General features: G+C 47.3%; 1 protein-coding gene across 4 annotated transcripts in view; it reads right to left on the bottom strand.

Moving 5' to 3' along the window:
* The window catches only part of ABCC11 (ATP binding cassette subfamily C member 11), an 84,867-nt gene that overhangs the window by 21,044 nt on the left and 40,188 nt on the right, over window positions 1-23,635 (bottom strand). For 3 of the 4 annotated variants that reach the window (XM_021094228.2, XM_021094229.2, XM_084960339.1), the window contains exons 12-20: window positions 22,159-22,230; window positions 19,483-19,607; window positions 16,890-16,962; window positions 14,711-14,914; window positions 12,655-12,789; window positions 12,481-12,577; window positions 10,344-10,433; window positions 7,424-7,527; window positions 4,577-4,774 (exon numbers count right to left, since the gene is read on the bottom strand). In XM_021094228.2, coding sequence (XP_020949887.1) covers window positions 4,577-4,774; window positions 7,424-7,527; window positions 10,344-10,433; window positions 12,481-12,577; window positions 12,655-12,789; window positions 14,711-14,914; window positions 16,890-16,962; window positions 19,483-19,607; window positions 22,159-22,230 — 1,098 coding nt within the window. The remainder of the gene's footprint in view (window positions 1-4,576; window positions 4,775-7,423; window positions 7,528-10,343; window positions 10,434-12,480; window positions 12,578-12,654; window positions 12,790-14,710; window positions 14,915-16,889; window positions 16,963-19,482; window positions 19,608-22,158; window positions 22,231-23,635) is intronic. The other variant, XM_084960340.1, reaches the window with a different exon arrangement.

Below are 23,635 nucleotides of genomic sequence, written 5' to 3'. Positions count from 1 at the left end.
TTCTCCAAAGAAAACATGCAGATGCCCAATAAGCACATGAAAAAATGTTCAACATCACTGATTATTAAAGAAAAGCAAATTAAAACTATCCTGAGATACCACCTCACACCAGTCAGAATGGCCATCATTAATAAGTCCACAAATAACAAATGCCGGAGGGGGTGTGGAGAAAAGGGAACCCTCCTGCACTGTTGAGAGGAGTGTAAATTGGTACAACCACTATGGAAAACAGTATGGAGGTATCTAAGAAAACTAAACATAGGACTACCATATGATCCAGCAATCCCACTCTTGGACATATATGCAGACAAAACATTCCTTGAAAGAGACACATGCACCTATATGTTCACTGCAGCACTATTACAATAGCCAAGACATGGAAACAACCTAAATGTCCATTGACAGATGAATGGATTAAGAAGACATGGTGTGTATACACAATGGAATACTCTTTGCCATAAAAAGAACAAAATCATGCCATTTGTAGCAACATGGATGGAACTACAGACTCTAATACTGAGTGAAGTAAGTCAGAAAGAGAAAGACATGTACCATATGATGTCACTTATATCTGGAAACTAATATGTGGCACAGATGAACCTTCCCACAGAAAAGAAACTCATGGACTTGGAGAACAGATTTGTGGTTGCCAAGGGGGAGGGGGAGGGAGTGGGATAGACTGGGAATCTTGGGTTAATAGGTGCAAACCATTGCCTTTGGAACAGATAAACAATGAGATCCTGCTGTATAGCACTGGGAAATATCTCTAGTCACTTGCGATGGAGCATGATGGAGGATAATGTAAGAAAAAGAATGTATATGTGTATGTGTGACTGGGTCACTTTGCTGTACAGTAGAAAATTGACAGGACACTGTAAACCAATGATAATGGAAAAAAACAAAAATCACTTAAAGAGAAAAAAAAAGAAATCAGAGCAAAATGATCACACACACCCCCACCCCCCAGGACTCTGAGCACTCATGAGAGGGGCTTGGGAGTAGGACTCAGTTCAGCTTTGGCTGAAGGGGTCTTTGGGAGAGCCCACCCTCAGTCAGACTCAGGGGAGAACAGCAGGACCTGGGACAGGGTTTCTGGTTGCCTCCTTAAGTACCAAGATAACAGGTTTTGGTTTTCTTTGGGCAGTTTGTTGATTTTGCAGTTGAGTCCTTTTTTTTTTTGGAGATAAATACTTTACTTGTGATTATTTAAAACAGCAAGGGAAAATTTAAAATCAGTAAATCTGAGGAGTTCCCACCATGGCTCAACAGGTGAAGGACCTAATGTTGTCTCTGTGAGGATATAGGTTCAATCCCTGGCCTACCTCAGTGGGTTAAGGATCCAGCATTGCAGCGAGCTGTGGCAAAGGTCACAGATGTGGCTCAGATCTGGTGTTGCTGTGACTGTGGTGTAGGCTGGCAGCAGCTCTGATTCAACCCTTAGCCAGGGAACTTCTATATGCTGCATGTGTGGCCATTAAAAAAAAAAAGTCAATATAGCTGTCAAAGGATGAGAACAAGGAAAATGTTTTAAATATGACCGTTAAATAAATAAATATGTATTTTCTGATTAACAAAAAAGAAAACCTCAAACATTTCTCAAAATACAGAATATCACTCTGAGGCCTATGCACTCAATATATGTAGACTCTGGGAGGACAGAGCCAGAACTCAAGAGACCAGCTAGCCTGTGCCACCACTCCAAGCCAGGTGGCAAAGAGTGCCAGGTGGAAAGTCTCCTCCTGCCATTTGCTTTATCTCAGATGGGGGCAAATGCCTCAGCCTCACCCTCCTAAAAGTAAAACACAGTTTGCATTCAGTCTACAAGGAACGATGGTACCTCCTCGCCTCCCAAGAATCCCTCGAAGGACCTCTGCTCTCCTCTTGAGCTCCAACCTTCCTGAACTCCAGGCAGCTCCCTGGAAATGCTCTGCTTCTGCTCACCTCTGAACCTTGAGCTGGCAACACCCCATTCACTTTTAGGTCTTAGCCGAGAGGTCGCTTCCTCCAAGAAGCCTTCTTGGATTCTCACCCTTCCTTCCACCACCACGCTGAGGTCCGGGATGTCTTCTGTTCTCATGGCCCTCTCTGCCCCCCGCATGGGGAACTCTGCCCACCATATTACAGCAGCCTATTTTCTTTCCCATCTCCCTCCTTAGACTATCAGGCCACGATGACCCAAGCCATACCTGCATTGTTCCTTTACTATTGTACCCACCCGAGAGCCTGGCACATAGGAATGTCTGATAAGTGAGAGAGAGAAAGGACACATCCAAGAGGCAGTGTGATGCCATAGACAGTTTGGTACTCTAACCATAATGCATGTGGGGGTTCAGTTTTCTTATATGTAAGATGAGGATAAAACACCCACTTCAAAGAGAACTTAAGGAAATTGTAAGCAACTCTATATGTCACAGGGCTCAGCCCATGGAGGCAAGTATTGGTAGTTGAGGACTGACCCTGCAGCAAGGGACATGGAACTTTTAAACAGGCTTCCAGGTGTTCCAGTCATGGCTCAGTGGTGAAAGAACCTGACTAGTATCCATTAGGACATGGGTTCAATCCTTGGCCTCACTCAGTGGGTTAAGGATTCAGCATTGCCATGAACTGTGGGGTAGGTCGTAGACGTGGCTTGGACCTTGAGTTGCTGTGGCTCTGGTGCAGGCCAGCAGCTGCAGCTCTGATTGGATCCCTAGCCTGGGAACCTCCATATGCCTCGAATGCATCCCTAAAAAGACAAAAAGACAAAAAATGAAATGAAATGAGATGAGATGAAAAAAATAAAATAAAACAAAATAAAATCAGGCTTCCAGCAGTAGGAGTTTCAACGCACCTACCTCATTCTCTGGCCTGCTCCCACCCACCCAGTGTACACTTGCAACTAGATGGCATTCTGGAAAACTCTATGGTCACATGCAACTATATGTCATTCCATTCTCCAAAGCATGGAGACAGTTGCAACGATCAGTCAGGGGTCCTGGGAACGATGAACAGGTGGAGCACAGAGGATGTTTAGGGCAGGGGAACTTTTCTGTGCCCGCTTAACAGTGGACACAAGCCAGTATATATTTGCCAAAACCCACAGAATGTACAACACAAAGAGTGAATCTGAATGTAAACTGCAGACTTCAGTTGATAATAATAATGTATCAATGTGGACTCATTCACTGTAACAAATGCCCAACTGTCATGCGAGGTAATGATAACAGGACACACAGGGACAAGGGTAAGGGGATAAGAGAACCCTACTTTCTCCTGCATTTTTTTGGTAAACCAAAACCGGCTCAAAAAATTAAGTCTGAGAAGAAAACATAGGCAAAACACTCTCTGACATCAACATCATGAATATTTTCTCAGGTCAGTCTCCCAAAGCAATAGAAATTAGAGCAAAAATAAACCCATGGGACCTCATCAAACTGAAAAGCTTTTGCACAGCAAAGGAAACCCAAAAGAAAACAAAAAGACAACTTACAGAATGGGAGAAAATAGTTTCAAATGATGCAACTGAAAAGGGCTTAATCTCTAGAATATATAAACAACTTATACAACCCAACAGCAAAAAAGCCAATCAATCAATGGAAAAATGAGCAAAAGACCTGAATAGACATTTCTCCAAGGAAGACATACAGATGGCCAGCAAACACATGAGAAAATGCTCAACATCGCTGATTATAAGAGAAATGCAAATCAAAACTACCATGACATACCACTTCACACCAGTCAGAATGGCCATCATTAATAAGTCCACAAATAACAAGTGCTGGAGGGGGTGTGGAGAAAAGGGAACCCTCCTGCACTGTTGGTGGGAATGTAAACTGGTACAGCCACTATGGAGAACAGTTTGGAGATACCTTAGAAATCTATACATAGAACTTCCATATGACCCCGCAATCCCACTCTTGGGCATCTATCCGGACAAAACTCTACTTAAAAGAGACACGTGCACCTGCATGTTCATTGCAGCACTATTCACAATAGCCAGGACATGGAAACAACCCAAATGTCCATCGACAGATGATTGGATTCGGAAGGTGTGGTATATATACACAATGGAATACTATTCAGCCATAAAAAAGAACGACATAATGCCATTTGCAGCAACATGGATGGAACTAGAGAATCTCATCCTGAGTGAAATGAGCCAGAAAGACAAAGACAAATACCATATGATATCACTTATAACTGGAATCTAATATCCAGCACAAATGAACATCTCCTCAGAAAAGAATATCATGGACTTGGAGAAGAGACTTGTGGCTGCCTGATGGGAGGGGGAGGGAGTGGGAGGGATTGGGAACTTGGGCTTATCAGACACAACTTAGAATAGATTTACAAGGAGATCCTGCTGAATAGCATTAAGAACTTTGTCTAGATATTCATGTTGCAACAGAACAAAGGGTGGGGGAAAAAAATGTAATTGTAATGTATACATGTAAGGATAACTTGATCCCCTTGCTGTACAGTGGGAAAATAAAATAAATAAATAAATAAATAAATAAAAATTAAGTCTGGCAATTAAAAAAAAGTTGGGCAAGGTTAGAGGTCAGCCTGTGGCCATGCCCAGTGCCCAAGCATGTACCTTGTTGAAGAGCTCGTTGTGCAGAACGGTGGATGCCTTCCCCATGACCTTGGTGAAAGACACCGAGGACAAGATCCCCATGAAGACCATAAGCAGAGCATTGAGGCCATACACCAGCTGGTAAAAGAGTAGCTGAGGGTTGTCCTGGATGTCACCTGGGTCTGCAGTGGTTCTGTTGGTCTCTCTGCTGCTATTGGTCTTCAAGAAAGGACAGGGAAGGGGGTATGATAAGAAGTATGCTTGGTCTTTGTCCCCAGTTCCGGGCACAAGGCTCCCCAAACCCTTGCAATGTCCTAAGCTGCGGGGATGCTGGGAGCATTTCTTGATGTAGCTTGTGACATGTGGCCTGTGACTCTGGTTCCTTTGTTTGCTTTTTAGGGCCATACCCACAGCATATGGAAGTTCCCAGGCTAGAGGTGGAATCAGAGCTGTAGCCGCCATCCTACACCACAGCCACAGCAACCCCTGGATTCTTAACCCACTGAGTGAAGCCGGGGATCGAACCCACGTCCTCATGGAAACTAGTCGGATTTGTTCCTGCTGAGCCACATCGGAAACTCAACCTCCTTTTTTTTTTAAATGATATATGAGAAATGGAAATGATAGTTCTATGTTATCTCTTCCTAAACAGGTCAATCGGGGAGGTTTGGAATTTCAAATGTTTTTTGGCCACATGCTTGGCATGCGGAAGTTCCCGGGCCAGGGATCGAACCTCAGGACTAAGAGCACAGAGTTCAAGGCACCTCTACCTCTCGAGGGAGGCTCCTACGCATTATCAAAAATTAAAACAGCACAGGGAGTTCCTGTTGTGGCATAGCGGCAATGAATCCGACTAGGATCCATGAGGATGCAGGTTCTTGGCCTTGTTCAGTGGGCTAAGGATCCAGCATTGCCCTCAGCTGCAGCGTGGGTCACATATGCAGCTCGGATCTGGCATTGCTGTGGCTGTGGTGTAGGCCGGCAGCTGTAGCTCCAGTTCCACCCCTAGCCTGGGAACTTCCATATGCCACGGGTGCAGCCCTAAAAAATAAAAATAAATTAAAAAAATAAAATAAAATAAAATGGAGACAGTGATACCTACCTCGGAATGGGGCTGGGAAGATTAATGAATTAACCTGTCACATAATAGCTGAGAGCTGCAGAACCTTTGACATGGAACAACTCCGTCCAAACTCCTGTGCTTAAGAAATTGACCAGGAGTTCCCGTCATGGCTCAGTGGTTAATGAATCCGACTAGGAACCATGAGGTTGCAGGTTCGATCCCTGGCCTTGCTCAGTGGGTAAAGGATCTGGCGTTGCCCTGAGCTGTGGTGTAGGTCTCAGACGCGGCTCGGATCCCACATTGTTGTGGCTCTGGTGTAGGCCGGCGGCTACAGCTCCGATTAGACCCCTAGCCTGGGAACCTCTATATGCCGCGGGAGTGGCCCTAGAAAAGGCAAAAAGACAATAAATAAATAAATAAATAAATAAATAAATTGACCAATTTCTAGCATGGTTTCTAGTGGCTCTAGGAGTGTCAAGGAGGACCCCAACTCCCCTGCCTCCACCTGTCTTCATTAAGATGTCTGCCTGCCTGAGAAAGCTCAAATTCTGCCAGGAAGTTACTGTTTATTCCAGCCTGCAACTGATGGTAAGCCCTGATCACCCTTTCTCAGAGCATTTACTAGGGCTCCAGCAGCATCCTTAAGGACCTGAGAACCATTCCTCTGGAATATAATCATCAGAAAGAACAGAGCCTCTGCGTACAGGTCTCTGCAGGGATAGACAGCCCGCTGGCTGCAGACACAGCTGGCCTAATCCCATTGACCTTCACCAGCCTTTTGTCCTTTTTTACTTCTCTGACCCTACTGAGTCCCTGCTTGCCCTCCTCCCTTATTTTCCCTTTAAAAAGTCCACATCAGGAGTTCCTGCTGTGGCACCGTGGGTTAAGAATCTGACTGCAGTGGCTTGGATTGCTGTGGAGGCACAGGTTCGACCCCCAGCCTGGTGCAGTGGGTTAAAGGATCTGGTGTTGCTGCATCTGTAGTGTAGGTTGCAGCTGCAGCTCGGATTCAGTCCCTGGCCCAGGAACTTCCGTAAACTGTGGGTGTGACAAAAAAAAAAAATTCCTTCTGCACAAATCAGAGTGGAACTCAGCTTTTTTTCTCCGTGTCTGGAGTGATGAATGAAACCTATTTTCTCTGCTCTAATGTCCGGTATTGTTCATCTTTCACATGGCCTCCCAGCGTCCCACAAGGAGCACAGATGCATATTTTAAATAACATGGTGAGTTCCTATTGTGACTCAGCAGTAACGAACCCAACTCTTATCCACGAGGATGAAAGTTCAATCCTGGACCTCGCTCAGTGGATTAAGGATCCCGAGTTGCCATGAGCTGGGAGGTAGGTGGTAGAAGTGGCTCGGAGCCCACGTTGCTGTGGCTGTGGTGTAGGCTGGCACCTGTAGCTCCACTTTGCCCCCGGTAGCCTGGGAACATCCATAGGCTGCAGGTGTGGCCCTAAAAACAAAAAATATATATATAAATATAAATAAGTAAATAAATAAATAACATGGAGTGAGAAAGCCACACTGCTGCCAAAAGAAAGTCACACAGGAGACTGTAAAGGATTCTTAGGGAGCTGTTTAGGGACAGAAACGTCCTGGTTTTGCCCCAGTGAGACTGCAGAGGTGACCACTCACTCTGTAAACACAGGAGGCCACGCTGAGAAGGAGCTCTGGAGTTCTAGCTCCCAGAGGTTCCCTCCAGAGCCCTACTTGTCACTTGCACTCAATTGCCCTGAGGTGTAAGAAGCCCCCCACTCCACAGGAGCCCACAGCAATGTACCCCACTCCCACCCTGACACTCACCCCTGAGCCTTGCTCCAACCAGTAGCTCAGCCACCAGAAGTTGAACATTGTAAGGAAGACTATCACCAGCATGATCAGGATGACAAGGGCAGAGATGAGATAACCTGGCGAGGGAGAGGAGGGTGACACACAGGTGACACACGTGCCACAAGAAGGTGCATGGCCATCCCAGGCCCCTGGATCTCCCTATATCTATCTCCCTTGGATCTCACCTTGGATCCCTTAGAGGACTGGAAAGAGCTGGGTTACAAGAGGGGGCAGCCCTGGGTTCAAATCCTGGCTCTACTAATTAGAAGCTATATGACCCTGGACACAATCCTTCCCAATGAAATGGTGCTGGTACTCCTGCCAGCCTCATGAGGCCACTCTGAGGATGCTGTGAGATAATGCATGTCAACCACCCAGCCCAGGGCCTGGTTCAGTGTTCTAAAGTTAGTTCCCCAGAAGCAGGTCCTGAGGGTTCAATATTCCAAATAATAACACCACATACTTTTTACGTGAAATGTACTCTTAGGTACCATGCACTGGCCATCGTACTAAATACATGCATTATTTTTGCCTTCGGAATATACATCCCTATTAACTGAGTCTCCAAGAGAGGAAGTAACTTGCCCAAAGTCACAAAGCAAGTGAGTGGGTGAGGCCAAGTGTGGGAACACCCAAGTTTCAAGGCCTCCTTTAGCATCTGTCTCTTGCCCTCACATCTCTCTACCTCCAGTCTATGGCCCATGCCCATATTCTGTTTCCTGAATTCTACCTTCCATAAGCTCTACTCAAGGGCTACATCTCATGGATGACACTTGAGACTATGCCTGGTCACAGAGCACTCTCTTACTTTCTGAAGGTGGAGGGCATTTAAAAGTTTCAAAGCTACTACTTTATTAAATGGTGTACATGACCGAATTCATACACATATAAACTGTACAATGTGGTAAACAAAAACCAAGTATAGGATTCTGTACTTTCTGAGTAAATTAATTTTCGAGAGTAATTTTCAATCCATGCCAACATTTTACTCTTCATGGACTTTGGAATAAGGTGGATGCCAATGGTGTGATTCTTCAGCTGGATGCCAGGGTTGGCACTTGGATGACTTTATCCCCCCTTTATGGCACAGAGTCCAGTCCATAATAGGTACTTTTTAAATACAGATCAATTGGTGTCTTGATTCATTCATGCATTTCCCAAGATTTTCTGTTCCCCTGCTCCACCTGGGCCCTGTATAAGATCCTACAGGGCTGCTCACAGTGGAAGGGGTGGGAAAGGTAACCTCCTATGCACAGCCTACCTCTTCCTCCCCTAGACAGGTAGAGAGAAGACACACTTACCTAGGGCTAGGTTCCAAAGTCAATGAGACTTGTGGTTGCCAAGGGGGAGAGGGAGGAAGGGGGATGGACTGGGAATTTGGGGTTAATAGTAGTAAACTTCTGCCTTTGGAATGGATTAGCAATGAGATCCTGCTGTATAGCACTGGGAACTATATCTAGTCACTTGTGATGGAGCATGATGGAGGATAATGTGAGAAAAAGAATGTATATGTATATGTGTGACTGGGTCACCTTGCTGTACAGTAGAAAATCGACAGAACACTGTAAACCAGCTACATTGGAAAGAAATTAAAATCATTTTTAAAAAATCAATGAGGAGTAAAATGTTGGCACGGATTCAAAATTACTCTCAAAAATCAAATTACTCAACAAGTACTCATATACTTGCTTTTGTGTTTACCACACTGTACGGTTTATATGTGCATGAATTTGGTCATGCACATATAAACTGCATTTAGTGAAGCAGTAGCTTTGAAACTCTGAATTGCCATCCACTTTCAGAAATATATTTTAATACATTCCAAAATGAAAGCTTCACCAATGCTACTTTTGCAACATGCGCAGCAATTTTCTATTCTATTCTCCTTGCTCCTTATAACCCACCAACTGATTTCACAACCCACTAGCGGATATCAGGACCTGAAGTTCAAAAAAAAAAAAAAAAAAACATTGAAATAAAGACTACTGTTAGCACTCTTTATTTTCTGGTTGTCTGTATTCCTAATGGTGTGTTATTGGAGGCCTTAATCCTGAGAGACTGCTCCTTCCGGGGCTAGTTAATTCCTAGAATGGCTCCTTGTGAGCACATCTTTGATACACAAACCAACCAATCCACAGCCCACACGCCCAGTCACCTCTTTTATCCAACTCTCACTCCCCGAACCAATATTCTTGCTGCTCTAAATCACCCCAGGACCAGGTACCAGACAACTAGGACCACCCCTATGGCTCAGAGCCCCCCTAAATCCTAAGCTTACTCAGTGTACCGACCCTGCCCAGAGTGCCCCCTACACTGTTCTTGGCATCCAAACTTAAGCTTACTCAGTATACCTACATTGCCCTGAGCCCCCCTACACTGTTTGAAGCATCCCCTCCAAAGCTTCCTCCACGTACCAACTATTCCTGTACCTGCCTCACCCACGCCTTCCCACCAAAACACCCAATAAAGGCTCTGGACCATGCTCTCCCTTATCACGCCTCTGCCTCCAAACAGACTCTGGTGCTCTCCTTGTGGCTCTGCCAAGTGTGCCATACCTATTTCTAGGGATCTGTGAGTATACATTTCTCCTCCATGACAATAATTGGCACGTCTGCACATCTGAACATACTTGACTTTTTAAAATGCCAGGTACCTTTTCATACAAGTATACCTGAAAACCTAACTTCCAGCATTCTCTACGGTGGTAGAGTTATTATATGAGTATCGTTGGGATGGTGCACGTTAAACTCATGAATGGCATGGCTCTGCTGTGCCCCTGTACCTCACATGACCTCGCACATTCCTGTCGGACCCAGCTTCATGGGTAGGGCAGGTCCAAGAGGGAGCCCCTGGCCCTCGTCTGGCCTGGCCTGGGGCAGCTGACAGCCCGTACCTCCAGCTGCCTGGATGTAGTGGTGATAGACTCTCCATTTCAGGGACCCTTCCTCCATCTCCTCCTTCTTTGTGAGCTGATTCTCCAGCCCTGTGTCAGGGAAAAAGAAGAAGGAAAGGATAAGCTTCCCAATTGCCTGTATCGTCTTCCTGGGTCAAGAGGAGCCTTGCAAAGCCTTCTTCCCAGGCTGCCACCCAGCCCTGCACCCAAGTCTAACCCTCACCAGCAGGGATTCCAGGTTTGCCTGGACTCCAGACTCTGGGAGGGGGTCCATCCTAACCATTCAATAAGCCCCGGAGGTCCTGGGGCTCCCGAGAGCTTGATGGGTTGAGAAATCAGCAAGAGAGGATGAAGAAAGCAGTGACCTAGGTCCAGAAAAGCTGGGCTCCAGAACTGTCATATGATATTGTGCAACTTGGGCAAATCACTTAACCCTTCTGTTTCCTCATATGATAACTACAGGCCTATAGAAGGTTGCTAAGATGCTTCTGAAACAACTCCTCAAAAAAAAAACAGTCAATAATGCCTCCCAGGGCAGAGACACCTGTACCTGGAAATATGCGTAGATTAATAATGACAACCACCACAATAGCAACAGCAGGAGATGGCACTGTGGGGGACATCTGTTCTTTCTGCCTGACACTCTCCCTTCTTCTAATAGCAACACCATAATTTTCCCTGGGGAAGAGGGCTCTCTTTGTGGAATTTGAATCTTGCAGGAAATGATGGAAACATTTGGAGCAGGTTTTCTTCAAAAGGATTCTGTACCCGTTACTGCTACTTTAGACCCCAAAGTTTTTGAGGTGTGGTTCTTCAATTTTTCCTTTCATTCTGTGATCTACACAGTTTCCTGCCAATTAATAATTATTTTGCCCAAATCAGTTTCTGATCTTTGCAGCTGAAGACTCTACGGGGGACAGAAAGCTACAAGGTCCCAGGCAATGCCCTGAAGGTAACCCTATAACTGGCTTCATCTAATCTCCACAACAACCCTGCAAAGTAAGCACCATTACCTCCACTTTTGTCAATGAGGGTTCAGAGAGGTTAAGTTGCTTGGCCAAAGTCACACAGCTTTGTGAGCAGTGCAGCTGGAATTCAAGTCCAGAACTTGTCTTACTTTAAAAAATGGAAGTCAGAATTCCCATTGTGGCTCAGTGGTTATCGAATCTGACTAGGAACCATGAGGTTGTGGGTTCGATCCCTGGCTTTGCTCAGTGCATTGAGGATCCGGCATTGCCGTGAGCCATGGTCCAGGTGGCAGATGCCGCTCGGATCCCGCGTTGCTGGGCTCTGGCATAGGCCAGCAGCTACAGCTCCAATTAGACCCCTAGCCTGGGAACCTCCATATGCCACAGGAGCAGCCCTAGAAAAGGCAAAAAGACAAAAAATAAAAAACAAAAAAATAAAATGAATAAATAAAGAATGGAAGTCTTTTGGAGTTCCCGTCATGGCTCAGCAGTAACGAACCCAACTAGTATCCATGAGGACACGGGTTTGATCCCTGGCCTCGCCTAGTGGGTTAAGGATCCAGCATTGTCATGAGCTGTGCTGTAGGTTGCAGATGCAGCTTGGATCTGGCATTGCTGTGGCTGTGATGTAGGCTGGCAGCTGTAGCTCCAATTCAACCCCTAGCCTGGGAAGTTCCATATGCCGTGAGTGTGGCCCTAAAAAGACAAAAAGAAAAAAAAATGGAAGTCTTTCTGTTCTGCTACCATATCTCAGAAAAGAGCAAGGCCATGCGTTTCTGGATGTCCAGGACTGGGCCCAATTCATTTCTGATTTCCAGCACCTGTGCTCTCAACAAATATATAGTGAATGAAAGTCCAGATGGCTTGCAAAGTTTCAAATTTGAGCCACTGGAGGCCAAAGCTACCCTCATCTTGCCTCTGCCTCTGCACACCCGCAGCTATTCCCCCAACCACACTCACTTCCTGGATGCTTCAAGCCTCCCAACCAGCACAGTCCACACCCACAGCCCTCCACTACTCGGATCTGTGGCCTATAACTGTGATGTCTGGGACCTCATTCAGTGAGCAACCTGGCCCAGACTGGGGTCCATGAGGAAATGCCAGGATCTCTAGAGGATGCAGGCAGGCAGGCAGGCAGAGGTTCTCATCCTGTTCCCTAGAACCATTACCAGCATCTTCATTGAGAAGCTCTTCCTGGCAAGGGATCAGGGCCTGACTTCCCACCTGTGGCTCTTCTGCCGCCTTTGCTCCGCCCTGCAGCACGCCCTGGGGAGAAAGCACAGGCTGAGGATGCGGGGGTCCTCCTCCCTGTGGGGATGAAGGTGGGGTGGGGTGGAAATCACCTGTGTGGCTTTTCCATGCATCTTCTGGATGAGCTGGGCGTATCGCCCCTTTTTCTGTATTAACTCACTGTGAATTCCTTTTTCCCGGATTTTCCCATCTTCTAGCAAAATGATCTGGTCACAAAACTCTAAATACTGAAGAGTCCGAGGAAAGAAGGATACAAAAAGATGTCCAATGTTACTCTTCAAAGGGGAGATGGTAAATTTAAATCATGATCAAAGATTTTCCTCCACTAGTTTGGCAAAAATGTAAGCACTGGCCAAGCCCAAAGACTAGAGGTAAAGAAAACGCTTATAAAAGTGGGATGAGAGGGCTGAAGATTGGTACAACTCCTTTGGAAAACGGTTTGACAGTATCTGGTAAAATTAAAGCTTTTGAAACATTAGGATTCAACAATTCTACTCCTAAGTTGCTGTCCTTAAAACAAACCCTCTCCAATATGTGTATAAAAGCACAAGGAGAAGGATGTACATCGAAAATTTTTTTGTAAAAATGAAGAACGTGAAACAACCTAAATGCCTGTCCTGGAGAAATAAATTCTGGAATATTCAGATAGTGAAATACTCTACCAGTGAGTGGGAAATAAAGCTTCACATATTGACATGGAAGGTCTTAAAAATATGATGTCGAGTAGAAAAGTAAATTAGCGAAGGACTCAGAAAATGAAATATCGGAGTTCCTGTTGCGGTGCAGCAGAAACGAATCTGACTCGTATCCATGAGGATGCAGGTTCCACCCCTGGCCTTCCTCAGTAGGTTAAGGCTCCCGCATGGCTGTGAGCTGTGGTGTAGGTCACAGACACGGCTTGGATCTGGCGTTGTTGTGGCTGTGGTGTAGGCTGTTGGCTGTAGCTCCGATTCGACCCCTAGCCTGGGAACCTCCATATGCCTGGAGTACGGCCCTAAAAAAAAAAAAAAAAAAAAAAGTAAAATAGCAATTATAGAAAGTTTAAAAATACACAAAAGGGCACTTGCTCACGTCTAGAGATTCATACTTATGTTGTAAAAGCATGAGGATGTGCACGGAACAGTGCAAAACAGAGCGAGGAGGGCAGGAGGGGGGAAACAGAACCTGCGGGCTGTCCATGCTGGACTGTGTCATCTGGGTGGCATATACCTGGGCTGTGATGACATTCCTTTCTAACCTGTTTTGGGGTCTTAAATATTTTTTTATTTTTTACTAAAGTCTAGTTGATCTACCATGTTGTGCCAATTTCTGCTATACAGCCAAGAGACCCAGTCAAGCGACTATATACATCCCCTTTCTTATACTATCATCCATCATGTTCTATCCCAGGAGATCGGATAGAGTTCCCTGTGCTGTACAGTAAGACCTCACGACTTATCCATCCTAAATGTAATAGTTTGCATGTACTAACCCCAAACTCCCAGTCCAAACCTCTCCCTCCCCCCATCCCTCTTGGTAACCACACGTCTGTTCTCTATATCTGTGAGTCTGCTTCCGTTCTGTAGACAGGTTCATTTGTGCCGCATTTTAGATGTATCCTATAAGTGATAACATATAGGATACATATTTGTCTTTCTCTGTAGGACTTACTGCACTTAGTCTGAGACTCTCCAATTGCATCCAGGTTGCTGCAAATAGTATCCTTTCATTCTTTTTATGGCTGAGTAGCTATGTCAAATATTTTATACCCCAAAAATAATAAAGCCAAAGTAGAAGAAGAGGGAGAAATAATAATAGGATCTTGAGGTTAAAACCACGTGTGACTATATCCAGGGAAAATGACCCGTGAGAGAAAGTAGCCAGCACAGCTGCAATGCTAAACGGAAGACTGTAAGCCTCTAGGAAATCTTCTCGGAGGGAATTTTTTCTTTTTCTTTTTTCTTTTTTCGTCTGGTAATTTCGAAAGCAGTGGCAGAGCCCCACCCAGGGTACCCAAAAAGGGGGGGGTCCCACCCACCCATGTAATTTTGAAGAGAATGGAGACCTTAAATTTTGGCTTCAATTTTTCCCAGCCTGTCTTCTCCACATGGACAGCAAGGGAGCCACCCAATCTGCCAATCACGGCCAGAGCCCAGGCAGGGTGGTCACCTGCAGCTGGTGGGTCACCAGGACGACGGTCTTCCCCCTGAGCGCCTTCTTAATGCACTCCTCAAAGATGTGCTTCCCCACATGCATGTCCACGGCTGACAGGGGGTCGTCCAGCAGGTAGAGCTCACGGTCAAAGTAGACGGCGCGGGCCAGGCTGATCCTCTGCTTCTGTCCCCCGGAGAGGTTGATGCCCTGCTCCCCGATCTGTAGATGGGCAGCCAAAGGCACCATGTCTCGAGGGTGAGGCCAGCCAGGTGTGCTCATACTAGCCAGGTGGGCAGGTGCAATAGACTGACACCTCCCCATGCCCCCTCCCCACAGTGCACACTCCTGGGACACCCAATGATTTGGCACCCCTGGCCTTTAAAAAAATATTTTTCAAAATCTGCTTAGGAGGGGATGAAAAAACTGATGTTCCGTTAACTAAAATTTGTAAATCAGAGTTCCCACTGTGGCCCAGGGGAAACAAATCTGACTAGTAACCGTTAAGCTTCGGGTTCGATTCCTGGCCTTGCTCAGCAGGTTAAGGATCTGGGATTGCCGTGAGCTGGGGTGTAGGTGGCAGATGTGGCTCGGATCTGGCATTGCTGTGCCTCTGGCATAGGCCGGCAGCTGTAGCTTCAATTGGACCCCTAGCCTAGGAACCTCCATGTGTCTCCATGTGCCACAGGTGTGGCCCTTAAAAAAAAAAAAAAAAGCAAAAAAAAAATTTGTAATTCATAATTAGATACAATTTTTCTAAATCGGTTGGATTTAGAAAAGAGGCCTATTAAACGTTAGAAAGAGGCCTATTAAACTTGTAACAATGTCGTTGCTAAAATAAATCACTTAGGCCCAAGAAAGAGGACCTTCTCACATCTTAGGTTTTAAAGCTCCCTGGACTGCAACCACCAACCGATGGCCCCCATGCCCCTCCCCCGGCCTGAGTTAGGGGTGTTTCCCAAGACTGTTTGCACCCTTGTTGCCGTGGTGGGTGGGCTCTGTTGTGGCTGCTGTGGGAAGGCCACCTTCCAAGACACTCATCATGTCAGGAGTTGGAGGTTAGAGTCCCTGGGCAGCAGGTCTGGGGTCCCCTAACCAGACCAGCAGCCCCAGGCAGCTGCCAGCTACCCCATCCCTCAGCCAGGCTCTGAGGACGAGGCAGCCGGGGTCTAAGTCCTATCCCTGCCTGACCATGGACTCTGAAGACTCTGTAGAGAAGAAGCAGAGTTTAAAGAGCAGCCCTGTGACCTTTTGTCACTGCCTTGCCTCCAGTTCCCCACCACGTGACCTTAGATAAGCTGCTAGGCCTGGGCAAAGCTCAGTTTCCCTACTCAGTTGCTCACTCACTCAGCAAAGACTTAATAAATGCCTACTGTGTTCTTCTAATGATAGGCTATACCTACTCTATGCCAGGCACTAGTCAAAGCATCTCATAGCATCTCACCTAAACCTCAGATCATCCTGGGGAGGTCAGTACTATTATTGATGCATTTTACAGACCAGACCTAGTTCTTCCTGCCAAAGAGATGACCCGGAACAAGACAACTGAGCTCTCTTCCCTCAAGGGTGTACAGGTGCATCGTTTAAGGAAGGGGAATAAAAGACTAAGACAGCGTATTCCAGGGGCTAGAATGGTACCTTGAATACAGTAAGCGTTCAGCAGATGGAATGATCATTAGATAATAAAATCAGGACCATAATACTGCTTTTATCTTACAAAAGTCTGACGTGGAGTCAACGTGGCTACAAATGTGACAGATGGAGAGTCATCCAGCAAATGCAGCCATCAGAATGGAAATTGCCACTGAGGAGCCTCTGCTGGCCATTCCCAAGGGCAAAGGAAGTGCTGGCCTTAGAGGAGCAGGGTGGGTGAGGGGGGCAAAGCGGGCTGATGGGAGGCCTCCTGTCTTCATGGGGTTTCCTGTGAAGCCCTTGCTTCAGAAGGAGGGATCTGAAGTCAGCTCCCATCCTTGGGGGGCAAGGCAGCCTCTCTATCAGCACCCAAGGTCGGATGAGTCCCACCTTCCCTCGGGGGAGGAGGCTTGGAGGCAGCAGTCGCAGAGCCAGCTCAGCTGCTTTGAACAGAAAGACCTGGGGTGCCTCCTCTACCCACCCAGGGAGGTAGGCTGGGGACACCAGGACACCATGACAAAGACGCCACCATAACAGAGCCCGGTCACCCTTGCCTCCCACTTACCTCTGTCATATCTCCGAAGGGTAGGATTTCCAGATCGCGCTTCAGGGAGCAGCAATGGAGCACCTGGAGGTACCTGTGAAGGACAGGAAGCTAAAGGGACAGGTGGCCAGGCCACAGGCCCTCCCGCCTTCCCAAGTTTGGAAGGAAAAGGTCTTGCATTCCACACTAAGAAATTTGGCCTTGATCTTGCATTTAATAGAAAACCACAGGAGGCTGTATTCATCTCCTTCCTCCCTTCATTTCTTTTAATCCAGCATATACACTTGGTAAATATTAGAACAGAACAAAAGGAAGAAAGAGGGCAAAGTGAGTCTCCTTTATAGCTTCAACCCTCAGTTGCTTTCCTTGGAATCAGCCACTAATAGAGTTTCCTATGCTTTTAATAAGAAATAATCCAGAGTTCCCATTGTGGCACAGGGGAAACAAATCTGACTAGGAACCATGAGGTTGCAGGTTCGATCCCTGGCCTTGCTCAGTGGGTTAAGGATCCAGCGTTGCCATGAGCTGTGGTCTAGGTCACAGACGCGGCTCAGATCTGATGTTGCTGTGGCTGTGGTGCAGGCCGGCAGCAACAGCTCCGACTGGACCTCTAGCCTGGGAACCTCCATGTGCCACAGGTGCAGCCCTAAAAGAACAAAAGACCAAAAAAAAAGGAAAGAAATAATCTAGTGATGTGTGTGTGGCAGATGTATGTTTATACGGTTTTAAGGGCAGCACAGTATTCCATTATACGGATGCACCACAAATTGTTTAACCAGTGCCTTAGTGCTGGACATTAGGGCTGTCTAATAACTAGGAGTGAAAGACTAGGAGTCTTTTGTTACCCTGAACAAGGTGATGTGACCATTCTTGGACGTGGGTCTTGGTGTTTGTAGGTGACATTATCTGTACATTAAATACCCAGCGGTGGATTTGCTGAGTCAAAATTTGGTGCATTTTCACTTTTGCCGGATATTTCAAAACTGCCCTGTGAGTTATATCGGTCTGAAAGCCATGCAGCAAGATGGGAGCTGTCTTTTAGGAGAACGTGGGACACAGAATGGAACAGATGGGAGAAGGCTGGAGACAGGGAGTCAAGGGAGGGGCAGTGGGAAGAGTTCAAGCAGGAGGTCATAGATCAGAACTGGCCGTGGAGATGGAGAAGAAAGGGGAACTACAAGAATGATTTGGGGGAGTTGAGTCATCCAGGGTCTCGGACCTATCAGATGTGGGAGGTATCACACTCGCCGGGGTGTACAATTGTGTGATGCCATGAAGCCGGATTGGGAATTTGGGAAGAGAAGCAGGCGGGGTGGGGGTTGGGCAAGCAGGATGCTGGTGAGTTGGCACTGGTGCTGGTATTGAGGAGCCCACCGGACAACAGGCTAGAGGTGGCCGGTTTATGTCCCCACTTATCCAGGGCCCTCAGCATCGTTACTGAGGGCAGATTGCAAAATCAAGCAGTCAAAGGAGGCCAGAGTCGGAGTTCCCATCATGGTGCAACAGAAACAATTCTGACTAGGAACCATGAGGTTGCGGGTTCGATTCCTGGCCTTGCTCAGTGGGAGATGGATCCGGCATTGCTGTGAGCTGTGGTGTAGGTGGCAGATGCGGCTCAGATCTGGCATTGCTATGGCTGTGGTGTAGGCTGGCAGCAACAGCTCCGATTAGACCCCTAAGCCTGGGAACCTCCATATGCCGTGGGTGTGGCCCTAAAAAGGACAAAAAAAAAAAAAAAAAAACACAGCTGCCACATTCGGGGCAGGTTTCCTGGATCTTCCACTGACTAGACTTTACCCATGAATTCCAAGTGCATGTCTCAAGCAGGTCCACGCTGGGAGGGAGAAGCCACAAGGGCAAGGAGGGGTATGGATAAGAGGCAGGCAGCCCCCTGGGCCCCGAATCCAAACTTCTTCCCTCTAAGTTTCACAACCTTATCAACCCATTTGTTTCAACTTTTTTTTTTAAGTGTTTAGTTTGTTTTGTTTTTATGGCCACACCAGCCCGCAGCATACAGGAGTTCCTGGGCTGGGGTCAAATCAGAGCTTCAGCTGCCAGCCTCCACCACAGCCACGGCCACACCAGAGACGAGCCGCATCCGTGACCTATACTACGGCTTGTGACAACACCCGAGTCTTAACCCACTCAGGGAGGCCAGGGATCGAACCCGCATCCTCACAGAGATAATGCTGGGTCCTGAACCCACAGAGATGGTGAGAACTCCTGTTTCACCTTTTGACATAGGAGCCAGGAATTAATATAAATGAAGTTTTAAAGTAACATTTTTGGAGGGGCAGACTTATTTGGAGCCAGAAGAGCGTGATAGTTAAGTGTGAAGTTTCTGAAAGCAACTGGATTCAAATCCTGGCCCTATCATATCCTAGCAACTGAATGACTTTGGGCAAATTATTCAACCTCTTGAGGCCTCAGTAGACCTGCCTGGAAACCAGATACAATAGCCGTCTGTCCTTCCCAGGGAGAACATACAGTGGTGCCTGTCAGTGAGCACACAGCAAGAGCTTGCAGTTGTTAAGTCACTCTCAGCAGAGAGGGGTCCCTCCCCAAACCAGCCACACCCCTCCCAGGTCCTGCCGTGCTCCTCCCAGAAGCTTACCGGGCCTGGTCGTACTGGCTCCCCATGAGGATGTTCTCCCGGATGCTCCCTCTGACGATCCAGGCCTGCTGGGGGACATAGGCCAGGCTTCCGTTCACCCCCACCGAGCCCTCTAGCAAGTGCATCTGTGGCAAAGGGAGTCCAGCCTCAGGACCCAGGCCGCCAGAGGACAGACCCCGCCTGTCTCAGCAGCCACAGTGCCCATGGCCCCACTGTGCTCCAGGAGCCTGGGGACTCTCCTGTGTAAAGGGGACCTTAACATAGTCCTGCCAGGCCCACCGGTGAGGCTGCAGAAGTGGGACAGTAACTGCAGTTGAGCCAGACCTGTGCCCACTGTGACTGGATCCAAGGTTTGCACTGAAGACACCCCATGCTTTTTTTTTTTTTTTTTTCTGTCTTTTTCCCATTTCTTGGGCTGCTGCTGCAGCATATGGAGTTCCCAAGCTAGGGGTCTAATTGGAGCTGTAGCCACCGGCCTACCCCACAGTCACAGCAATGTGGGATCCGAGCCGCATCTGAGACCTAACGGCAACCCCGGATCCTTAACCCACTGAGCAAGGCCAGGGATCGAACCCGCAACTTCATGGTTCCTAGTCGGATTCGTTAACCACTGCACCATGATGGGAACTCCTCCCCCATGCTTTTTTTCTCTTACTTCCCAGCCCCATTCCTTAGCAAGCAGTGACTTCCTGCTCTTCTCTGTGAGATGGAAAGTTTCAGGCCATCTCTCACCACACCTGGATACCACAGAATGATTGCTAATTTGCTAGGTGGGATAAATAGCATCATGGTTAGATAGGAACATGCCCTTATTGGGGGGGGGGGACATCAGGATGAAGTATTTAGTAGGAAAAGTGTCATCATCTCTATAATTTAAAATAGTTCTACATTTCTCCAAAGAAGACAGACAGATGAGCAAAAAGCACAAGGATGGCTGTGCTTCTTTTTCTTTCTCATCCTGTGCTTCCTACTTTCAATTTGAAGACAGGCTTTAATTAATAAGAACAAAACTTTAAAATCTTCTTCTTGTCCTGTATTGAAAACATTAGTGATTGGTTCATTTGAAGTGGAAACTGACAAGCCCCCAGCCACGTAGAAAGGTGGTCCTGAGTGGAAACGGCCAAGAAACGCAGCTATGATGAGAAGCAAAGCTTCCACCCCAGGTGGCCTGGGTGTCAGCCCTGGCTCCACCCCTCACCTGCTGGCCACGTGGGTAAGTCACCTCTCTTAACCTCACTTACTCATCTGTCAACTGATCTTAATGCCTATGCCTTCCTCACGGGGTTGTTTTCACGTTGAAGGAAAAAAAAAAAAAAAAAAAAAAGGAAGCACTACACACAGGACCTGGCATGCAAGTACTATTCCAACTATTTTACTATTTAAAAGAAAAAAGTGGGAGTTCCCATTGTGGCTAAGTGGGTTAAGAACCCGATATCGTGTTTGTGAGGATGTGGGTTCGATCCCTGGCCTCACTCAGTGGGTTAAGGATCGAGCGTTGCCACAAGCTCTGGTGGAGGTCCCAGATGTGGCTTGGATCTAGTGTTGCTATGGCTGTGGGGTAGACCTCAGCTGCAGCTCCGATTCTACCCCTAGCCTGGGACCTTCCATGTCCCACAGGTACAGCCATAAAAAGAGAGAGGAAAAAAAAAAGTGGAGTCTTTCCTCTCCTCAACTGCAAAGAAACTGGGGAACACCCATCAAATACGGAGCCAAAACACATGAGCCGTCAGACCGACGTATTAAGAGAATTGCTATTGACAAGAGGATCGCATTCCAAGGCGATGAGTTTGGCCACGTGCTCCCAAGAGGGCGGGCACAGTAAAGGAGGGACATCAGCTAGTTCTCCCAACCACGTGGGAAGGAGGGACCAAGGGTGGAGAAGGGAGGGGGAGAGAGAGAAGCCCCCGGATGGGGTAAGGCTGAGGCTGAGTGGGAAAGGGCTGGCGAGACCTCCGCGGGGAGAAGGCTATACACCTACACCAGGTCTGACAACCCTTTTATGGTGTCATTCACTAGGAGAGGTGCAGCACGACCTTACATGTTTGCGGGAAATGGGCTTGGTTTTTTGGAAACCGAAGGGCTGGGCTGAGCCACCTGTCTGCACAGCTCCCAATGAAGCAGACCTGCGGAACATCCACAGGCAACGCCCTGGTTCAGATCTTGAGGGCAGGGCACAGGCAGGCATGTGAGTGAGACAGCCCCATCCCATCCACGGGCCTCCTCTCCTCACCCCCTCCCTGCCTCCGTCTCCTTCTTTCTCCCGTCACACGTCCCCACTGCCACCACCAAAGCTGTCTCAGAGGGACACATGTCCCCTCTGAGTTTGGCTCCATGAGATGATCGTTATTATGATATTACCCTTGGAGATGCCCTGTATCATCTCCTTGGCACCTGGCTGATTACAAGACAGCATGGGGAAAGCACAGAGAACAGGTGAGGATGGATCTCCATGTGCCCCAAGAGGCGGTCCTCCCGGTCAGAGGGCAAGAAGGAAGCACATTCACAACTCCCCTCCCCATCGGCATGGGCTCCACTGTTTTCAAGGCATAAAAATTCTATTGGCTTAGACCCCTTTGTGGAAGACAGTAGTGGTGTGACTTAGGGAGCTGGGTCTTGGGAGCCCCTGGTCCACCTGGCAGGCAGGGGGGAGATATGCATGGGCCACAAGACACTCACCTCCCCCAGGATGGCTGACAATAGGCTGGTCTTGCCGCTCCCCGTGTTGCCACAGACACCCAGCACGGTCCCCTGCAAAGTCAAGGGGGACATACAGACGTTGGGACCGGTGATTCACCCAGGGTGGGTCTATGGTCTGAACACAAAATGACAAACAGAAAACAAGATAACCACACACACACACCCAGGGCTTCTCAGGAAAATGAAGCTCAAGAGGAGTTCAGAGGTCAGTCAATACAGGTGAGGATGGGGCCACCTCAGGCAGGAAGTCACATAGGGGCGGTGGAGAGGAATCATGGATGGATGGTCCTGTCGGGCCAGAAACCTCAATTCCAGATCTGCATCTATTCTACTCTGTGCTCCTGGGCAAATCACTTAAACTCTCTGTGCCTTGGTTTCTTCATCTGTAAAATGGGGATAAGGAAGCCAGCCTCCCAGAATTCAGCATCTATGCATTCATTTATCTATCCATTCATCCATCAAACAGATGTTTGAGTGCCTTCTGTGTACCAAGTTGTGAAGAAAAGAACTCTCATTAAGCTCACATTCTAGAATGGAGAGACAAACCAGGAAAAACATAAGAAAACAAATAAATAACATCAGATGGTGATAAGTGGTATAAATAAAATGAAATTGGTGACTAGTGCTGCAAGTAAAATGATAGATAATTGGAGGTTAAAGCAACATTAAATGGGCTGGCCAGGGAAGGGTCCTTAAATGCATGTGTCATTGCTGCTAAGACCTGAATGACAAGGAGCCAGATACAGGAAAATCTGGTGATTCCACACCATGGGAACAGCATGAGGATGTGGGTTTGATCCCTCAACTTGCCCAGTGGGTTAAGGATTTGGGGTTGCTGCAAGCTGCAGCAAAGGTCACAGACATGGCTTGGATCCAGTATTGCTATAGCTGTGGTGTGGGCCTCAGCTACAGCTCTGATTCAACCCCTAGCCTGGGAACTTCCATATGCTGCAAGTACAGGTATAAAAAGAAAAAATAAAAGAGAGAGATGGAAATTAAAGCCATGGACAAATTCCCATCGTGGCACAGTGGTTAACGAATCCAACTAGGAACCATGAGGTTGCGGGTTCAATCCCTGGCCTTGCTCAGTGGGTTAAGGATCCAGCGTTGCCATGAGCTGTGGTATAGGTTGTAGACTCGGCTCAGATCCCACGTTGCTATGGCTGTGGCGTAGGCTGGCGGCTGCAGCTCTGATTAGACCCCTAGCCTGGGAACCTCCACATGCCGCAGGTGTGGCCCTAGAAAAGGCAAAAAGACAAAAAATAAAAATAAAAATAAAAATAAAAAAAAAAATAAATAAAGCCATGGACGGCAGGTAGTCACCAAGGGAGAAAGTGCAAATAGATACTGTATGTTTAGATATTAATATCTATATTGTTACATGTCAGTATTAGATATTAGTAATAGCTATTTTAAATATCTTAAATATTTTAGATCTATTTAGATCTATCATTAG

Source organism: Sus scrofa, chromosome 6 (genome assembly GCF_054392235.1).
Source record: "Sus scrofa isolate SSC_HxYL_T2T_F1_AM1 chromosome 6, Sscrofa_HxYL_maternal_Yorkshire_Landrace_v2.0, whole genome shotgun sequence".
Classification (NCBI taxonomy): domain Eukaryota; kingdom Metazoa; phylum Chordata; class Mammalia; order Artiodactyla; family Suidae; genus Sus; species Sus scrofa.
The sequence above is the reverse complement of the archived record's forward strand: the minus strand, read 5'-3'. Positions and strand labels throughout refer to the sequence as shown.